Source organism: Oncorhynchus nerka, linkage group LG19, assembly GCF_034236695.1.
Source record: "Oncorhynchus nerka isolate Pitt River linkage group LG19, Oner_Uvic_2.0, whole genome shotgun sequence".
Lineage (NCBI taxonomy): Eukaryota > Metazoa > Chordata > Actinopteri > Salmoniformes > Salmonidae > Oncorhynchus > Oncorhynchus nerka.
In genome coordinates, this window is record NC_088414.1 from 48,250,433 (window position 1) to 48,272,392 (window position 21,960).

The 21,960-nt window shown below is 39.3% G+C and overlaps 1 protein-coding gene across 1 annotated transcript; it reads right to left on the minus strand.

Annotated features, from left to right (window-relative positions):
* Positions 1–1,525: 1,525 nt before the first annotated feature.
* Positions 1,526–21,672, minus strand: LOC135562521 (uncharacterized). Its single transcript, XM_065005003.1, has 6 exons — positions 21,510–21,672; positions 18,464–18,574; positions 15,578–15,620; positions 13,365–13,438; positions 6,669–6,718; positions 1,526–4,160 (listed from the first exon to the last, which is right to left on the minus strand). The coding sequence occupies exons 1-6, from the start codon at positions 21,517–21,519 to the stop codon at positions 3,891–3,893; spliced, it is 558 nt and encodes a 185-aa protein (XP_064861075.1). The 5' UTR covers positions 21,520–21,672; the 3' UTR covers positions 1,526–3,890.
* Positions 21,673–21,960: the final 288 nt, after the last annotated feature.

Consider the following 21,960-nt stretch of genomic DNA (forward strand, 5'->3'; position numbering starts at 1 on the left):
ATTCTATTCTATTCTATTCTATTCTGCTCTGCTCTGTTCTGTTCTGCAACAGTTCAGCCACAGCAGTAATATTCATACTTTTGTTCAACATTTCAAACTATATTTTTGATGTCATAAAAAAACACATACAAAAAAAACAGCATCGAGAAATCTCTGCCAGATTTGCATTCACACCCTAGCAGTTAATTTAATTCAGAAACAGAGCGTTGAAACAGCAGTCAGTCAGTCAGTCAGTCCGTATGTATTGCCTACCCCTCCCTGCTTTGAGAGGTACAGTGCCTTCAGAAATGATTCATTCCCCTTGACCAAATCCACATGTTGTTGTGTTGTGTTACAGCCTGAATTCAAAATGGATTAAACATCATTTTTGTGTCACCCATCTACACACAATACCCCATAATGACATCACAATAACCCATAATGACATCACAATACCCCATACTGACATCACAATATCCCATAATGACATCACAATACCCCATAATGATAAAGTAAAACACGTTTTTAGAATTGTTTTTGCACATCTATTGAAAATAAAATACAGAAATATCTAGTTTACATAAGTATTCACATGTACTGTAGGTGTGTGTAAGCTCTAGCCATGTGACTTGAGCCTTCGATGACGTTTACATCACCTCTCATAATAAATCTCACAATGTTCCACACAGCAACCGTTCACCTTTAAATGTCACATGGCATTTACATGAAAGTTCTCTTATTCCAAGTAGGTTTCACTTTTACACTTATTTTCCACGTATAATATATATATATAATGTTATATAATACTAACAATTATAATCATATAGAGTACCAGTCAAATGTTTGGACACACCTACTCACTCAAGGGTTTTTGTAGAATAATAGTGAAGACATCATAACTATGAAATAACACATAAGGAATCAAGTAGTAACCAAAAAAGTGTTAAACAAATATATTTGTATTTGAGATTCTTCAAAGTAGCCACCCTTTGCCTTGATGACAACTTTTGAACACTATTGGCATTCTCTCAACCAGCTTCATGAGGTAGTCACCTGGAATACACTTCAATTAACAGGTGTGCCTTGTTAAAAGTTAGTTTGTGGAATTGATTTCCTTCTTAATGTGTTTGAGCCAATCAGTTGTGTTGTGACAAGGTAGGGGTGGTATAATGAAGACAGCCCTATTTGGTAAAATACCAAGTCCCTATTATGGCAAGAACAGCTCAAATAAGCAAAGAGAAACAACAGTCCATCATTACTTTAAGACATGCAGGTCAGTCAATACGGACAATTTCAAGAACTTTTGAAAGTTTCTTCAAGTGCAGTCGCAAAAACCATCAAGCGCTATGGTGAAACTGGCTCTCATGAGGACCGTCACAGGAATGGAAGACCCAGAGTTGCCTCTGCTGCAGAGGATAAGTTCATTAGAGTTAACTGTCTCGCATGAGGACCGCCACAGGAAAGGAAGACCCAAAGTTACCTCTGCTGTAGAGCAGGGAGGGGGGGATCTCCAGTCCTCGAGGTCCTGATTGGTGTCCAACCCCCCTCCCCAGCAAACACAGCTGATTAATCACATTACATTCTAAACTAAAGATCATGATTAGGTGATTATTGGAGTCAGGTGTGTTAGCCGAGGCCTGGGGGCAACACTGTGACACCAGTCAGACCCACGAGGACTGGAGTTGCCCACCTCTGCTGTAGAGGATACGTTCACTAGAGTTAACTGCACCTCAGAATTCAGCCCAAATACATGCTTCACAAGAGTCCAAGTAACAGACACATCTCAACATCAACTGTTCAGAAGAGACTGGGTGAATCAGGCCTTCATGGTCGAATTGCTGCAAAGAAACCACGACTAAAGGGACACCAATAAGTCGAGAGAATGCCAATAGTGTGCAAAGCTGTCATCAAGGCAAAGAGTGGCTATTTGAAGAATCTCAAATATAAAATAAATGTTGATTTGTTTAACCCTTTTTTGGTTACTACATGACTCCATATGTGTTATTTCATAGTGTTGATGTCTTCACTATTATGATACAATGTAGAAAATAGTCTAAATAAAGAAAAACCCTTGACAATGTATATATATACGAATATATATACATTCAGAAAGTATTCAGACCCCTTCCCTTTTTCAAAATTTTGTTACCTTACAGCCTTATTCTAAAATGGATTAAAAACATTTTTTGGAAGCGTCCCTGGTACCATCCCTACGGTGAAGCTTGGTGGTGGTGGCAGCATGGTGGTGGCAGCATGGTGGTGGAGGCAGCATCATGTTGTGGAAATGTTTTTCAGCGGCAGGGACTGGGAGACTAGTCAGGAACGAGGGAAAGATGAACAGAGCAAAGTACAGAGAGATCTTTGATGAAAACCTGTTCCAGAGCGCTCAGGAACTCAGACTGGGGCGAAGGTTCACCTTCCAACAGAACGACGACCCTAAGCACACAGCCAAGACAATGCAGAAGTGGCTTCGGGACAAGTCTCTGAATGTACTTGAGTGGCCCAGCCAGAGCCCGGACTTGAACCCGATCTAACATCTCTGGGGAGACCTGAAAATAGCTGTGCAGCAACGCCCCCCCATCCAACCTGACAGAGTTTGAGAGGATCTGCAGAGAAGAATGGGAGAAACTCCCCAAATACAGGTGTGCCAAACTTGTAGCATCATACCCAAGAATACTCAAGGCTGTTATCACTGCCAAAGGTGCTTCAACAAAGTACTGAGTAAAGGGTCTGAATACTTATGTAAATGTGATTTTCAGATTTGATTTTTTATACATCTGTTAATTTTTTTTATAAAAACCAGTACTGGCTTTGTGATTATGGGGTATTGTTTGTAGATTGATGAAGGGATTTAAAAATAAAAAACCTTTTAGAGTAAGGCTGTAACGTAACAAAATGTGGAAAAAGTCAAGGGGTCTGAATACTTTCCGACTGCACTGTATACTGTATATACGAATACTAGTAATAATAAAAATATATAATAATAATAATATATACGTATATGCAGTTTATGCAGTGGGAGCCCCTTTCTCTATAAAGTCTGATTCTAACATATTGACTAGAGGTTAAAGTAGGTCAGTATGATGTCTCTGTACCTGTACTTGCCTAGTTAAATAATAAATATATTTAAAAGAACACCAGTCCTCTCCCTCTCTTTCTCGCTCTCTCTGCCTAATTGAGTGCTTGAGTTCACATTTAGAACCGTTGTTCTTCCTCCCTGACCTCTAACCCCAGTCGCATGTTACAGGTCAGCAGACCCTAGGAACAGCTCATGTGTCATACCCTACATACCCAGCTCTATCTCCATCCCTACATCATAACCTACTGTATCTTTCTCCCCCTCTCCCCACTTCCTGTCTCCATCCCTACATCATAACCTACTGTATCTTTCTCCCCCTCTCCCCACTTCCTGTCTCCATCCCTACATCATAACCTACTGTATCTTTCTCCCCCTCTCCCCACTTCCTGTCTCCATCCCTACATCATAACCTACTGTATCTTTCTCCCCCTTTCCCACTTCCTGTCTCCATCCCTACATCATAACCTACTGTATCTTTCTCCCCCTCTCCCCACTTCCTGTCTCCATCCCTCCATCATAACCTACTGTATCTTTCTCCCCCTCTCCCCACTTCCTGTCTCCATCCCTCCATCACAACCTACTGTATCTTTCTCCCCCTTTCCCACTTCCTGTCTCCATCCCTCCATCATAACCTATTGTATCTTTCTCCCCCTCTCCCACTTCCTGTCTCCATCCCTCCATCATAACCTACTGTACCTTTCTCCCCCTCTCCCACTTCCTGTCTCCATCCCTCCATCATAACCTACTGTACCTTTCTCCCCCTCTCCCACTTCCTGTCTCCATCCCACTCTCTATCCTCCTACATCTCCCTCCCCATCTCCTTGGCTCTCTTTTATTCCCTCTCCTCTGTCTCTAGTGCCATCTGTAGACTGTTGAGGTAGATGCTGTTTCTGGAAGCCAGAGGGCTGCTACTCCGTGAGGGGAGGGAGGCCTCCATCTCTGCATCTATTTCCAGGAAACCCCCACCCATCTGGGTCTCGGGCACGGTCTGGGCCTGAACCTGGCCCTGCTGGTAGCGACGCATCCTCTTCTTGGGTATCTGTCCCACGTTCAGGTCCAGAGAAGCATAGTTCAGGTCGGGTTGGTAGTGCTGGGGCGCAGGCTGAAGAGAAGGAGTTGGAACAGTAGAATAATGATGTATTTGGCCTTTTTTTGACTATCTATCACAAAGGAGTATTTCAGGTCAGGGTTGGTGGAGCTGGGGAACGGGCTGGGGAACGGGCTTTGTGGAGGGTGGCTGGGGAACGGGCTGGGGAACGGGCTGGGGAACGGGCTGGGGAACGGGCTGGGGAACGGGCTTTGTGGAGGGTGGCTGGGGAACGGGCTGGGGAACGGGCTGGGGAACGGGCTGGGGAACAGGCTGGGGAACGGGCTTTGTGGAGGGTGGCTGGGGAACGGGCTGGGGAACGGGCTTTGTGGAGGGTGGCTGGGGAACGGGCTGGGAACGGGCTTTGTGGAGGGTGGCTGGGGAACGGGCTGGGGAACGGGCTTTGTGGAGGGTGGCTGGGGAACGGGCTGGGGAACGGGCTGGGGAACGGGCTGGGGAACGGGCTGGGGAACAGGCTGGGGAACAGGCTGGGGGAGGGAGGCTGGGGAACGGGCTGGGGAACGGGCTGGGGAACGGGCTGGGGAACGACTGGTGGAAGGGGGCCTGGACAGAGGGGGGCCTAGGGGGAGAGGGGTCTGGGGTGGAGGTTGGGCTGAACACTGAGATCTTACCCAATTTCTGAACACTATTAGTATACTATATATGAACACTTAGTATACTATATATGAACACTATTAGTATACTATATATGAACACTATTAGTATACTATATATGAATACTTAGTATACTATATATGAACACTATTAGTATACTATATATGAACACTATTAGTATACTATATATGAATACTTAGTATACTATATATGAACACTATTAGTATACTATATATGAACACTGTTAATATACTATATATGAACACTATTAGTATACTATATATGAACACTGTTATTATACTATATATGAACACTTAGTATACTATATATGAACACTTAGTATACTATATATGAACACTATTAGTATACTATATATGAACACTATTAGTATACTATATATGAATACTATTAGTATATCATATTACCAGAGATCTCAAGGTGAGACTTTCTGCTGTTTTACACCTGTTGTATCGTGTGCAAGTGGCAAATAAAGTTTGAAACGTGAAAGTCGGAGAGCATCCTGTCCTTGGTAACTTCTCATGCATTCAGAAAAATGGTACTATATATAGCCTTTAAAGCAGATATTGGCTGCGTTGTACACGGTGTGGTGTAGAGAACTAGAGATGGCCTTGACCACAGCAGATGACCGTGCACTACTTTAGAAACCGACTGAGTTAACATGGTGTGCTATTCAATATAGTGCACTACTTTAGAAACAGACTGAGTTAACATGGTGTGCTATTCAATATAGTGCACTACTTTAGAAACAGACTGAGTTAACATGGTGTGCTATTCAATATAGTGAACTACTTTAGAAACAGACTGAGTTAACATGGTGTGCCATTCAATATAGTGCACTACTTTAGAAACAGACTGAGTTAACATGGTGTGCTATTCAATATAGTGCACTACTTTAGAAACAGACTGAGTTAACATGGTGTGCTATTCAATATAGTGCACTACTTTAGACCAGAGTCCTATGGACTGAGTTAACATGGTGTGCTATTCTATTACCCTGAGTTAACATGGTGTGCTATTCAATATAGTGCACTACTTTAGACCAGAGTCCTATGGCACCCTATTCCCTATATATATAGTGCACTACTTTAGACCAGAGTCCTATGGCACCCTATTCCCTATATATATAGTGCACTACTTTAGACCAGAGTCCTATGGCACCCTATTCCCTATATATATAGTGCACTACTTTAGACCAGAGTCCTATGGCACCCTATTCCCTATATAGTGCATTATCAAATCAAATTAAATCAAATGTATTTATATAGCCCTTCGTACATCAGCTGATATCTCAAAGTGCTGTACAGAAACCCAGCCTAAAACACCAAACAGCAAGCAATGCAGGTGTAGAAGTAATGACAAGTAATGGCATTACTTTAGACCAGAGCCTTATGGCACCCTATCCCCTATATAGTGCACTACTTTTGGTCAGAAGTGGTGAACTATAAAAGGAATATGGTGCTATGTGTAATATAGTTTACTATAAGCTGTGTGGTCTAAGCGACTTGTGGTCTAAGCGACTTGTGGTCTAAGCGATATAACTGCAATATATATACGCCTATTTCGACATGTTGTTATTAGCATGAATACTGAGTATAGGCGTAGTTCATTTCCTCTCAGGGTGGAAAAAAAATAATATATAAATATAGCAGACCGTCGTTTTCAATTATGACCATTATGAGATGAGATGATGGTTCGTCATTCACATTTTGTTTTACGTGGCATTGGCAGTTAATTAAAGTAAATCAAACTATGTCATCTATATATATTTTTTGTTTTAATTTACACAGTACAGTTTAAAACCAAATAATTCTAAAAGCAAATATTATTTTAATGACAGTTGTATGTGAACAATTATGTACACGAATAATTTTGGCCCGATGTACGTACCTTTCTGTCGTCTCTGGAACGTTGCTTGGTCATGGGTTCATAGCACAGGTCTTCACAGAACACACACACACACACACACACACACACACACACACACACACACACACACACACACACACACACACAAACACGCGATTTAGTCATAAACACACGTTTCCATTTAACTCAGGAAACTAGAACACAATCATGATCATATCTAAATGGAAAAACTGAAGCTTGATGTACACAAGTTCAGGGTATATAGTATAGTTACTATTCGATGTCACTGTGTTGTTGGCGTAAGAAAAATAATAACACGCTGATGAACTTTACAGAGGTATTTACAGATACTATCTGTCAGATAAGCGTTCGCAAACAAAACACAAAGGTTATTCTGCCTAATTCTATACAGAGGTATTTACAGATACTATCTGTCAGATAAGCGTTCGCAAACAAAACACAAAGGTTATTCTGCCTAATTCTATACAGAGGTATTTACAGATACTATCTGTCAGATAAGCGTTCGCAAACAAAACACAAAGGTTATTCTGCCTAATTCTATACAGAGGTATTTACAGATACTATCTGTCAGATAAGCGTTCGCAAACAAAACACAAAGGTTATTCTGCCTAATTCTATACAGAGGTATTTACAGATACTATCTGTCAGATAAGCGTTCGCAAACAAAACACAAAGGTTATTCTGCCTAATTCTATTGCATCAGTTAGTAGGCAGTAAGATAGCTATACTTGTACAAACAAAAACCGTTATTCTTATCGTTCAGCTACGAGACTGTTATATTTATAGCGCTGTGACTTACAACTGTAAATTAAACTGTACGCGTTTCGTCTTGACGGTTAGAATTTATAAACACTTGCTTTAAATATAAACTACCTACATTTGTACATTTTTGTAATACATACATGTACTTTTTTTTGTTGTCAAAATCCATGTAAAGAAATGTGAGATGATACAACCTTAGAGCAGTGGTATTCAAAGTCAGGGTCGCGGGGGAAGAGCAGTTATTTCGCTAATATATTTTTTGAAATGACCTTTTGTTGTATGTGTGAAGGGGGGAGAGAATAGTACAGATTATTTTATGGGACAAAATAATACAAACGTTTTTGAGAAATATCATTTAAAAAAATAAAGAAATTGTATCGAGTAAATGTTTTCATTTGCTAATTTTCATTTTGATAAGAGCTGAAGATGCAATGAATTGAAGGTTATTTGTTGATGTAAAAACCTACATTGACCGATGTTAATGTTGTGCCATTAGCGAGTAATGGTTATTTATATTGAGGGATACCTGGAGGTAATCCGACCTCTGAAATGAAAACAGTTGTCATTCTCACCAGGGGAAAATATATATTTTTTTAACCTGGGCCTCCCAGAGTATTTGGAGAAAACAAAACATGTAACCCTCCCCATGTAAAATTATAAATCAAACTAAATAGCAGAGAATATGAAATCACTTGTTAGAAGGCTATCATTGTTGCAATCGTGATTGCCGTCAAATCAACCCCCGCGGCTGAGAACCACTGCTGTGTTCAGACCATATTCCTGTTATCCGCAAGAAGCATTTACTCATTTGAGCGTTGAGGGCGATCCACACCAAAGCCGATTATAACTATAACGATAAATTACACAGAACTATAAAACGTTAAACGTTGGCGAACATCCACACTGGAAGGAAGTGTATCGTTCAACAGTAGCCTGCACGGGTCAATCAGCTGATCAACGCATTCTACATATTAATGTCAAAAAGGTGGTGACCGCATCCTACTGCACGCTGTATACTCATGTTAAAAGATGGTGACCGCATCCTACTGCACGCTGTATACTCATGTTAAAAGGTGGTGACCGCATTCTACGGTGGTGACCGCATTCTACTGCACGCGGTATACTCATGTTAAAAGGTGGTGACCGCATTCTACTGCACGCGGTATACTCATGTTAAAAGATGGTGACCGCATTCTACTGCACGCGGTATACTCATGTTAAAAGATGGTGACCGCATCCTACTGCACGCTGTATACTCATGTTAAAAGGTGGTGACCGCATCCTACTGCAGGCTGTATACTCATGTTAAAAGATGGTGACCGCATCCTACTGCAGGCTGTATACTCATGTTAAAAGGTGGTGACCGCATCCTACTGCACGCGGTATACTCATGTTAAAAGATGGTGACCGCATCCTACTGCACGCTGTATACTCATGTTAAAAGGTGGTGACCGCATCCTACTGCAGGCTGTATACTCATGTTAAAAGATGGTGACCGCATCCTACTGCACGCTGTATACTCATGTTAAAAGATGGTGTCTGCATCCTACTGCAGGCTGTATACTCATGTTAAAAGGTGGTGACCGCATCCTACTGCAGGCTGTATACTCATGTTAAAAGATGGTGACCGCATCCTACTGCACGCTGTATACTCATGTTAAAAGATGGTGTCTGCATCCTACTGCAGGCGGTATACACATGTTAAAAGATGGTGACTGAACAAATATAGTGCTTCTGTGTTTGTTCATTTTCATAGTGAAAACTGTAAATACTACTTCAATGTAGGTTGCGTGTAGTCTAACGCTAAATAGAATATAGACACTCGTATTTCAATTAAATGTAGAAAATAAACAACAAACGCTGTTTGACCTGCGCATCTTTTAAATCATGTTATTTCTTGCCTCGTTAAATAAAAAATCTAATATTTATTTAACCTTTATTTAACTAAAGAACAAACGGCCTACAGTTGCTTTTTTTAAGTGATTTCCATTTCTTTATAATGGCTGTCACTTCGTGTGGATATTACTTTGTTCACTGTGTTCATCCCTGTCTGTCATGTGCAACCATTTAATAATTAGTCCAACTATGCACTCAATTCAATTTACATTTCAATTCAGGTTACGGGGCTTTATTGGCATGGGAAACATATGTTTACATTACCAAAGCAAGTGAAGTAGATAATAAATAACAAAGTATCTCTTTGCAACTTTCCCAAACAGTTCATTTGGCCTATTTTACATTCAACAATTAGCCAGAGCGAGCATGCTTCTCTCAACGAAAAGCATATGAGGCCGAGTATAAAAATATATACAACATTAATGTCCTATAGTTTTTCCTTGGATTTCACGACAAGAGGAATAGCGGAGAGGCTTGCGTCCGTAGCCTATAGCCTATTGCGCACGGGAAAAGCTGGAAGAGCGAAGCTAGAGTTGTTTAGCCGAAGAAACTAAATATTAGCTTGATATTAGGCCACTCATTGGCTAAATAGCAGGGCTATAAATATTTACCTGTCCAAGTGCATGACATCTGTTAACTGGCATGTATAGTATTGATATTAGCCCTCTGATTACAGCAAAGAGCAAGACAATAACCGCTTAAAAGTCCCGTTTTTGATGCTTCATGCCGAAATAACGGCATCAAATCAAATTGTATAGATCACATGCGGCGAATACAATGGGTGTAGACTTGACCGTAAAATGCTTGTTTACCAGCCTTTCCCAACACAAGAGGAACAAGCATCAAATCCACATGGACTGTTGTCCTCTCCATTCCGTAGCAACTCCGCCAACACCCGATTTAATCCATTTACTAGTTTCCGCATTGAGGAACCATCTCCGTTCGATTCCAGAATTCCATTGAACGTTTCTAGACTCCTTGGCCTAAACATCAGCGCCACAGGTAACTGCGGACGATCTGAGAGACAAGGCAAGAAGGGTCTTCTGTGCCATTTAAAGGAACATAAAACTCGAAATACCAATTAGGATCTGGCTAAAAAATACTTGAATCAGTTATAGAGACCATTGCCCTTTATGGTTGTGAGGTCTGGGGTCCGCTCACCAACCAAGACTTCACAAAATGGGACAAACACCAAATTGAGACTCTGCATGCAGAATTCTGTAAAAAATATCCTCAGTGTACAACGTAAAACACCAAATAATGCATGCAGAGCAGAATTAGGCCGATACCCACTAATTATCAAAATCCAGAAAAGAGGCATTCAATTCTACAACCACCAAAGGAAGCGATTCCCAAACCTTTCATAACAAAGCCATCACCTACAGAGAGATGAACCTGGAGAGCAAGCTGGTCCTGGGGCTCTGTTCACAAACACAAACAGACCCCAACGAGCTCCAGTACAGCAACACAATTAAACCCAACCAAATCATGAGAAAACAAAAAGGTAATTACTTGACAAAAAAACTGAGCAAACTAGAATGCTATTTGGCCCTAAACAGAGAGTACACAGTGGCAGAAAACCTGACCACTTTGACTGACCCAAAATTATGGAGGAGAGAGAGCAAGAGAGAGGAGGGTTCTACACTGAAGTTACGCTAGAATACATAAGTTCAAAAATACAGACATTTAATCGATTACGGGGGGTGGCAGAGGGGGGCCAAGGCCATCCGGCCACTAGGCCATCCGGCCACTAGGCCATCCTTCCACTAGGCCATCCGGCCACAAGGCCATCCTTCCACAAGTTGAAGAATTTTGCATTTTTCAAACACCTGAAGCAGCTTTTTCCTGCCATCTATAGCCATAATTATCAAGATTAATTCTATGTAAAAAGAAATGTAAGCTCACTTTATCTGTGTATCTAAACATATCTACCTCCTGAACTGTCTGTACTCTCCTGACTGGTGGTTATGTTGTTTAAAGAAAACTAATTATGCTTCAATGCCTCTCTGCTCAGATATTGAAAAGTCTGTGAGTCTTATTCAGTACATGTAGTTATTGCTTTTTCTTTTCTAAAGTCTACCAACCTTACCAGCAGGCATGCCAGCTAAGACAATTAGAGAAGCTAACTCTATCTTGATAGCCTGAAATGGCTTCTGGGTAGCTAGTTATGAGGTTGGGAGATTGGGAACCTATCTGGGCTAAAGTCAACTTCATAAAACTGCTAGGTGGCTTGCAGTATTACAGAGAAATCATTTATATATATATATATATATATATATATATATATATATATATATATTTAATTTGTATATATTTTTTAAAGGACAAATGTGAGAAGACACGTGCCCCTGTGCCCACTATGGGCATGGTGCCCTTTGCATGTAGTGATGTTTCCATAGATATTATGTTATCTGATGTGATGTCATCTGTAGTGATGTTTCTACAGATGTTATGTGATGTTATGTCATCTGTAGTGATGTTTCCATAGATATTATGTTATCTGATGTGATGTCATCTGTAGTGATGTTTCCATAGATATTATGTTATGTGATGTTGTAAGTCGCTCTGGATAAGAGCGTCTGCTAAATGACTTAAATGTAAATGTAAATGTGATGTCATCTGTAGTGATGTTTCCATATATATTATGTTATGTGATATGATGTCATCTGTAGTGATGTTTCCATAGATATTATGTTATGTGATGTGATGTCACCTGCAGTGATGTTTCCATAGATTATATGTGATGTCATCTGTAGTGATGTTTACATAGATATGATGTTATGTGATATGATGTTATCTGTAGTGATGTTTCCATAGATTATATGTGATGTCACCTGTAGTGATGTTTACATAGATATGATGTTATGTGATATGATGTTATATGTAGTGATGTTTTCATAGATTATATGTGATGTCATCTGTAGTGATGTTTCCATAGATATTATGTGATGTGATGTCATCTGTAGTGATGTTTACATAGATATGATGTTATGTGATATGATGTTATCTGTAGTGATGTTTTCATAGATATTATGTGATGTGATGTCATCTGTAGTGATGTTTCCATAGATAGTAGTGATGTGATGTCATCTGTAGTGATGTTTCCGTAGATACTATATTATGTGATGTGATGTGATCTGCAGTGATGTTTCCATAGATATTATGTTATGTGATGTGATGTCATCTGTAGTGATGTTTCCATAGATATTATGTTATTTGATGTGATGTCATCTGTAGTGATGTTTCCATAGATATTATGTTATGTGATGTGATGTCACCTGCAGTGATGTTTCCATAGATATTATGTGTCACGCCTTGGTCTTAGTATTTTGTGTTTTCTTTAATTATTTGTTCAGGCCAGGGTGTGACATGGGTTTATTGTATTGTCGTATTGGTTTTTTTGTAGGCATTGGGATTATGGTTGATTAGGGGTGTGCCTAGTATAGGCTTGGCTGCCTGAGGCGGTTCTCAATCAGAGTCAGGTGATTCTTGTTTTCTGTGATTGGGAACCGTATTTAGGTAGCCTGAGTTTCACTGTGTATTTCGTTGGTGATTGTTCCTGTCTCTGTGTAGCTTCACCAGATAGGCTGTAATTAGGTTTCACGTTCCGTTTGTTGTTTTCGTTTTGTATAGTTATTTCATGTATCGCGATTCATTCATTAAAGACATGAGTAACCACCACGCTGCATTTCGGTCCGACTCTCTTTCGACAAACGAAGAACGTCGTTACATTATGTTATGTGATGTCATCTGTAGTGATGTTTCCATAGATATTATGTTATTTAATGTGATGTCATCTGTAGTGATGTTTCCATAGATATTATGTTATTTAATGTGATGTCATCTGTAGTGATGTTTCCATAGATATTATGTTATGTGATGTCATCTGTAGTGATGTTTCCATAGATATTATGTAATGTGATGTCATCTGTAGTGATGTTTCCATAGATATTATGTGATGTGATGTCACCTGTAGTGATGTTTCCATAGATAGTAGTGATGTTTCTATAGATATTATGTGATGTGATGTGATGTCACCTGTAGTGATGTTTCCGTAGATGGGATTCTCCTGCTGCTGATTCTCCTCTTCCTCCTCTTCCTCCTGCATTTCACTATCACATACATCAATATACATCAATATACATCACATACATCACATATACATCACATGCATCAATATACATCAATATACATCAATATACATCAATATACATCAATATACATCAATATACATCAATATACATCAATATACATCAATATACATCACATACATCACATGCATCAATATACATCACATACATCACATGCATCAATATACATCAATATACATCAATATACATCAATATACATCAATATACATCAATATACATCAACATACATCAATATACATCAATATACATCAATATACATCAATATACATCAACATACATCAATATACATCAATATACATCAATATACATCAATATACATCAATATCACATACATCACATGCATCAATATACATCATCATACATCACATACATCAATATACATCAATATACATCAATATACATCAATATACATCAATATACATCAATATACATCAATATACATCAATATACATCACATACATCAATATACATCAATATACATCAATATACATCAATATACATCAATATACATCAATATACATCAATATACATCAATATACATCAATATACATCATATACATCACATGCATCAATATACATCAATATACATCAATATACATCAATATACATCAATATACATCACATACATCACATGCATCAATATACATCAATATACATCAATATACATCAATATACATCAATATACATCAATATACATCAATATACATCAATATACATCACATACATCAATATACATCACATACATCAATATACATCAATATACATCAATATACATCAATATACATCAATATACATCAATATACATCAATATACATCAATATACATCAATATACATCAATATACATCAATATACATCATATACATCACATGCAACAATATACATCAATATACATCACATACATCAATATACATCACATACATCATATACATCACATACATCAATATACATCAATATACATCAATATACATCACATCAATATACATCAATATACATCAATATACATCAATATACATCAATATACATCAATATACATCAATATACATCAATATACATCAATATACATCAATATACATCAATATACATCAATATACATCAATATACATCAATATACATCAATATACATCAATATACATCACATACATCACATACATCACATACATCAATATACATCACATACATCACATACATCACATACATCAATATACATCAATATACATCAATATACAACAATATACATCAATATACATCAATATACATCAATATACATCAATATACATCAATATACATCAATATATCAATATACATCAATATACATCAATATACATCAATATACATCAATATACATCAATATACATCAATATACATATAATCCTGTCTCGGTGCTCTACAGACAATTCCTTCGGCCTAGTGGTTTGGTTTAACCTCTGACATACACTGTCAGAGACAGGTATGTGCCTTTCCAAATCATGTCCAATCAATTGAAATCACCACAGGTGGACTCCAATCAAGTTGTAGAAACATCTCAAGGGTGATCAATGGAAACAGGATGACACCTGAGCTCCATTTAGAGTCTCATAGGAAAGGGTCTGAAAACTAATGTAAATACGTTTATTTTATTTATTTATTTTATTTTAATTTGATGTTTATTAAAAGCTGTTTTTGCTTTGTCATTATATGTGAAATAACTTTTTTATACATTTTAGGATATTAAGGCTGTAAAGTAACAAAATGTTGAAAAAGTCAAAAGGGTCTGAATACTTTCTGATTCTGTACATTTGAGATGAACGATTCATGTCAGACCACTGACTAGACATGTACTGTCCACACACACACACACACACACACACACACACACACACACACACACACACACACACACACACACACACACACACACACACACACATATTTTAGAAAACACACACACACACACACACACACACACACACACACACACACACACACACACACACACACACACACACACACACACATATTTTAGAAAAGACATAAGACACACACACACACACACACACCACACACACACACACACAACGGTAGATGAAACACGGTACTGGAGTATGATAATAATGCCGTACCGCTCTCTTGGATAATGCTGCTGGGGGAGAAACTCCTCATTGCCTGTCAAAACAAAATGGTGGACAATTACTTTTCTGTGAGTTGATGAGACTGACAAAGTTAAGTTAAGCAATGCTGATGAACAAAATAGCCTACAGAATGACAGATGCCATTTATGTTGCTGCAAGAGATCCAAGAGACGTAAGAAACACCAGAGACGTAAGAGAGCTAAGAGACGTCGGAGAGGTAAGAGACATACGAGAGGTAAGAGAGGTGAGAGACGTAAGAGAGGTGAGAGACGTAAGAGAGGTGAGAGACGTAAGAGAGCTAAGAGACGTCGGAGAGGTAAGAGACATACGAGAGGTAAGAGAGGTGAGAGACGTAAGAGAGGTGAGAGACGTAAGAGAGGTAAGACAGGTGAGAGACGTACAGAGATGATGAGATAAGAGAGGTACAAGACAGGTACACCACACACAACAAACACCACTGGTGAGAGACGTAAGAGAGGTGAGAGACGTAAGAGAGGTAAGACAGGTGAGAGACGTCAAAGAGATGAGAGACATCAAAGAGAGGTAAGACAGGTGAGAGACGTAAGAGATGTCTAAGAGACATGCGAGAGGTAAGAGAGGTGAGAGACGTAAGAGAGGTGAGAGACGTAAGAGGTAAGAGACATACGAGAGGTAAGAGAGGTGAGAGACGTAAGAGAGGTGAGAGACGTAAGAGAGGTAAGACAGGTGAGAGACGTAAGAGAGATGAGAGACGTAAGAGAGGTAAGACAGGTGAGAGACGTAAGAGATGTAAGAGACATGCGAGAGGTAAGAGAGGTGAGAGAGGTAAGAGAGGTGAGAGACGTAAGAGAGGTAAGAGACATACGAGAGGTAAGAGAGGTGAGAGACGTAAGAGAGGTGAGAGACGTAAGAGAGGTAAGACAGGTGAGAGACGTAAGAGAGATGAGAGATGAGAGACGTAAGAGAGGTAAGACAGGTGAGAGACGTAAGAGATGTAAGAGACATGCGAGAGGTAAGAGAGGTGAGAGAGGTAAGAGAGGTGAGAGACGTAAGAGAGGTAAGAGACATACGAGAGGTAAGAGAGGTGAGAGACGTAAGAGAGGTGAGAGACGTAAGAGAGGTAAGACAGGTGAGAGACGTAAGAGAGATGAGAGACGTAAGAGAGATGAGAGACGTAAGAGAGGTAAGACAGGTGAGAGACGTAAGAGATGTAAGAGACATGCGAGAGGTAAGAGAGGTGAGAGAGGTAAGAGAGGTGAGAGACGTAAGAGAGGTTAGAGAGGTGAGAGACGTAAGAGAGCTAAGAGACGTCGGAGAGGTAAGAGACATACGAGAGGTAAGAGAGGTTAGAGACGTAAGAGAGGTTAGAGACGTAAGAGAGGTTAGAGAGGTGAGAGACGTAAGAGAGGTTAGAGACGTAAGAGAGGTTAGAGAGTTAAGAGAGGTGAGAGACGTAAGAGAGGTGAGAGACGTAAGAGAGGTTAGAGAGGTTAGAGAGGTAAGAGAGGTTAGAGACGTAAGATACATAAGAAAGGCAGGAGAGGCAAGAGACATAAGAGAGGTAAGAGTGATAAGAGACGTAAGAGAGGTTAGAGAGGTTAGAGAGGTAAGAGACGTCGGAGAGGTAAGAGAGGTTAGAGAGGTAAGAGACGTCGGAGAGGTAAGAGACATAAGAGAGGTAAGAGTGATAAGAGACGTAAGAGAGGTGAGAGAGGTAAGACAGGTGAGAGAGGTAAGAGAGGTGAGAGAGGTAAGAGAGGTTATAGACGTAAGAGAGGTTAGAGACGTAAGAGAGGTTAGAGACGTAAGAGACATAAGAGAGGTAAGAGACGTAAGAGAGGTTAGAGAGGTAAGAGAGGTTAGAGACGTAAGAGAGGTTAGAGACGTAAGAGAGGTTAGAGAAGTAAGAGAGGTTAGAGACGTAAGAGAGGTTAGAGAGGTAAGAGAGGTTAGAGACGTAAGAGAGGTTAAAGAGGTAAGAGAGGTTATAGACGTAAGAGAGGTTAGAGACGTAAGAGAGGTAAGAGAGGCAAGAGACATAAGAGAGGTTAGAGACGTAAGAGAGGTTAGAGAGAAAGAAGAGAGGTTAGAGACGTAAGAGAGGTTAGAGACGTAAGAGAGGTTAGAGACGTAAGAGAGGTTAGAGAGGTTAGAGAGGTAAGAGAGGTTAGAGACGTAAGATACATAAGAAAGGCAGGAGAGGCAAGAGACATAAGAGAGGTAAGAGTGATAAGAGACGTAAGAGAGGTTAGAGAGGTTAGAGAGGTAAGAGACGTCGGAGAGGTAAGAGAGGTTAGAGAGGTAAGAGACGTCGGAGAGGTAAGAGACATAAGAGAGGTAAGAGTGATAAGAGACGTAAGAGAGGTTAGAGACGTAAGAGAGGTTAGAGACGTAAGAGAGGTTAGAGACTTAAGAGAGGTTAGAGACGTAAGAGAGTTTAGAGACGTAAGAGAGGTTAGAGACTTAAGAGAGGTTAGGGACGTAAGAGAGGTTAGAGACGTAAGAGAGGTTAGAGACTTAAGAGAGGTTAGAGACGTAAGAGAGGTTAGAGAGGTAAGATTGATAAGAGACATAAGAGAGGTAAGAGAGGCAAGAGACGTAAGACAGGTAAGAGAGGCAAGAGACGTGAGAGAGGTGCTCTGTGTCAATGACAGTGTCTGTGTCAGTGCTCTGTGTGTGTTGTGCCTGGTGTCTAATGATATTGTTTACGTGGACGTATACAATACACATTCAGGTCCATCATTGTTACTATTATTGATAAAGATGAGCAAAGCTCAACTAAAAATATACATAATATGATATTGAGCCATATTCTATGAAAAAAAAATGAAAATATATTATTTTATACTAACACAATTGCTCAGGGAAAGATATTTTATTCAATAAGCAATCATTTACCTGCTTTGTGTCTGGTGTCCCTGTGTCTCAGAAAGCAGGTGAGATTGAGACACACAGAGATGAAGAGAAGCAGAGAGGTTAAAGTCAGAGATATTATTCCCCAGGTACAGTCTATAAAACAAAAAACAGAGAGAACGGAGTTAGTTAAGGGTCAGAGATATTATGCCCCAGGTACAGTTATTAAAACAAAAACAGAGAGAACGGAGTTAGTTAAGGGTCAGAGATATTACGCCCCAGGTACAGTTATTAAAACAAAAACAGAGAGAACGGAGTTAGTTAAGGGTCAGAGATATTATGCCCCAGGTACAGTTATTAAAACAAAAACAGAGAGAACGGAGTTAGTTAAGGGTCAGAGATATTATGCCCCAGGTACAGTTATTAAAACAAAAACAGAGAGAACGGAGTTAGTTAAGGGTCAGAGATATTATGCCCCAGGTACAGTTATTAAAACAAAAACAGAGAGAACGGAGTTAGTTAAGGGTCAGAGATATTATGCCCCAGGTACAGTCTATAAAACAAAAACAGAGAGAACGGAGTTAGTTAAGGGTCAGAGATATTATGCCCCAGGTACAGTCTATAAAACAAAAAACAGAGAGAACGGAGTTAGTTAAGGGTCAGAGATATTATGCCCCAGGTACAGTTATTAAAACAAAAACAGAGAGAACGGAGTTAGTTAAGGGTCAGAGATATTATGCCCCAGGTACAGTTAATAAAACAAAAAACAGAGAGAACGGAGTTAGTTAAGGGTCAGAGATATTATGCCCCAGGTACAGTCTATAAAACAAAAAACAGAGAGAACGGAGTTATTTATGAGTCAGAGATATTATGCCCCAGGTACAGTTATTAAAACAAAAACAGAGAGAACGGAGTTAGTTAAGGGTCAGAGATATTATGCCCCAGGTACAGTCTATAAAACAAAAAACAGAGAGAACGGAGTTATTTATGAGTCAGAGATATTATGCCCCAGGTACAGTTATTAAAACAAAAACAGAGAGAACAGAGTTATTTATGAGTCAGAGATGGATCCACCCGGTCTGGACAAAGTCAGTCTGGACAAAGTCAGTCTGGACAAGTAGAGGGTTTATTGTTTTAAACACGCATCTCATTCTGCTGTTATCCTTTTAAACTTCTAGATGAAAGTTCTGCTATTGCAATAAACTTTGTTGTGACGACAGCGTTATGGACATTACATCTACACAACTTTAATGTCTCACGGAATGGACAAACAAAAATTGAATTTAAACTTTTGATGTGTGTCTATAGTAGCTATTAAGGAGAGTGTACAGACCCCAAAAGTAGCATAACCCGCTAAACCCCAGTCTCAAAGTCAACAGTGAAGAGGCGACTCCGGGATGCTGGCCTTCTAGGCAGAGTTGCAAAGAAAAAGCCATATCTCAGACTGGCCAATAAAAAGAAAAGATTAAGATGAGCAACAGAACACAGACACTGGACAGAGGAAAAAAGTGTTTTTCTTTCAAAAAACAAGGACATTTCTAAGTGACCCCAAACTTTTGACCGGGTAGTGTAGATGAACCTTGACTTGTTGAATGCAGACAACAATATAACATTTGTTTTCTATTACAGTTTTTCTGAAATATTGTAACGAAATATACACGTGAGACTATATACATGAACTACTGCCAATCCACTTTTCTGGACAGTGGATGAAGTATATTTGGGGGGGGGGATTTCGTTTGAAAAAGACGCTCCAGGTCTATTCAGATGGTTGATAAAACCTCTTCTCATCTTTCTATCTAACAATAGTTCTGCCATTTAAGATAAATGCAGCTGCTGCTCCAGTTTCAACTGTTCTGCCTCAGGACTACCTGGCATGATGACTCCTTGCTGTCCCCAGTCCACCTGGCAGTGCTGCTGCTCCAGTTTCAACTGTTCTGCCTGTGGCTATGGAATCCTGACCTGTTCACCGGACGTGCTACCTGTCCCAGACCTGCTGTTTTCAACTCTCTAGAGACAGCAGGACCGCTGTCCCCAGTCCACCTGGCATGCTCTCAATGATCGGCTATGAAAAGCCAACTGACATTTACTCCTGAGGTGCTGACCTGTTGCACCCTCGACAACTACTGTGATTATTATTATTATTGGACCATGCTGGTAATCTATGAACATTTGAACATCTTGGCCATGTTCTGTTATAATCTCCACCCGGCACAGCCAGAAGAGGACTGGCCACCCCACATAGCCTGGTTCCTCTCTAGGTTTCTTCCTAGGTTTTGGCCTTTCTAGGGAGTTTTTCCTAGCCACCGTGCTTCTACACCTGCATTACTTGCTGTTTGGGGGTTTGAGGCTGGGTTTCTGTACAGCATTTTGTGACATCAGATGATGTCAGAAGGGCTATATACATTTTTTAAATATATATATTTTTAAAATGAGATTTTCCGTGACAATCTTAACTAGAACACATCTTTTTTCAACAATTGCTTCAGTGAAGGTCTGAGGAATACATCTCAGATCAAGCACACAGAATGTGGTGACTGAACAGACTTCTGAAGATACGATACGATATTATCCGTCAAATCCACAGAACGAATAAGAAAAGATACGATATACGATTATATGTTATGATACAACCGTTACGGATGTTACAGATATCATAAACTATAACATAAATATATATATAAATAACATAATCATAAATCTGGAAAAACCACGCTGACAGTGAAAAGAGAGGCACCAATTTTTAGACCGTATAAAACCTTGACGATAGTTCAGCTTTACGGAGAAAGTTTTTCAAGACAATCCCATGTAAAAGGTTTCCTAAAATACTTGACGGATGTTACATTTCATATTCGTAATGAATGAATAACCCTGGGGGACAGCTGTGAGTGGAGAAGCAAACTCTGTGAACGTGTGAAAAGCCTTTTTAGAGACTTGGCATCTTCCTCTGTAAAGGTCACAATTCATACAATTTCCTACTTAAACTTTTTCAAATAAAGTCTGAACTCCAACATATAGATAATTATGGTCTATATTATATATCATTTGGAAATGAACTTATTTGAAAAAAAAAGTGAAACTTTGGTCTTACCTGACATCATTAGAATAATTATGGAGGTATAGAGTAAATAATAGTCACTCTGTCTCTCTGTCTCTTTCTGTATATATCTCCTTCCTTCTCTCTCTCTCTCTCTCTCTCTCTCTCTCTCTCTCTCTCTCTCTCTCTCTCTCTCTCCTTCTCTCTCCTTCTCTCTCTCTGTATATATCTCTTTCTCTCTTTCTGTCTGAGGTATTTCACAACACAGTCTATATTTAACATCTTCTGTTATTTTTACCTTCGCTCTCTCTCTCTCTCTCTCTCTTCTCTCGTGTTTTTCGGTTGCAAACAGGAAATGTTGCGACCTCATTTGTCATTTTAGGTTAGAATAGACTTTAACTTTAGAGAAGTCTCCTTTAGTTACTGTAATAAACTTTAGTACTGGAGACCTACGACCAGTTATCAGGTTTTTATTATTTATTGTGACCTTTTTCTGAAGGACTTG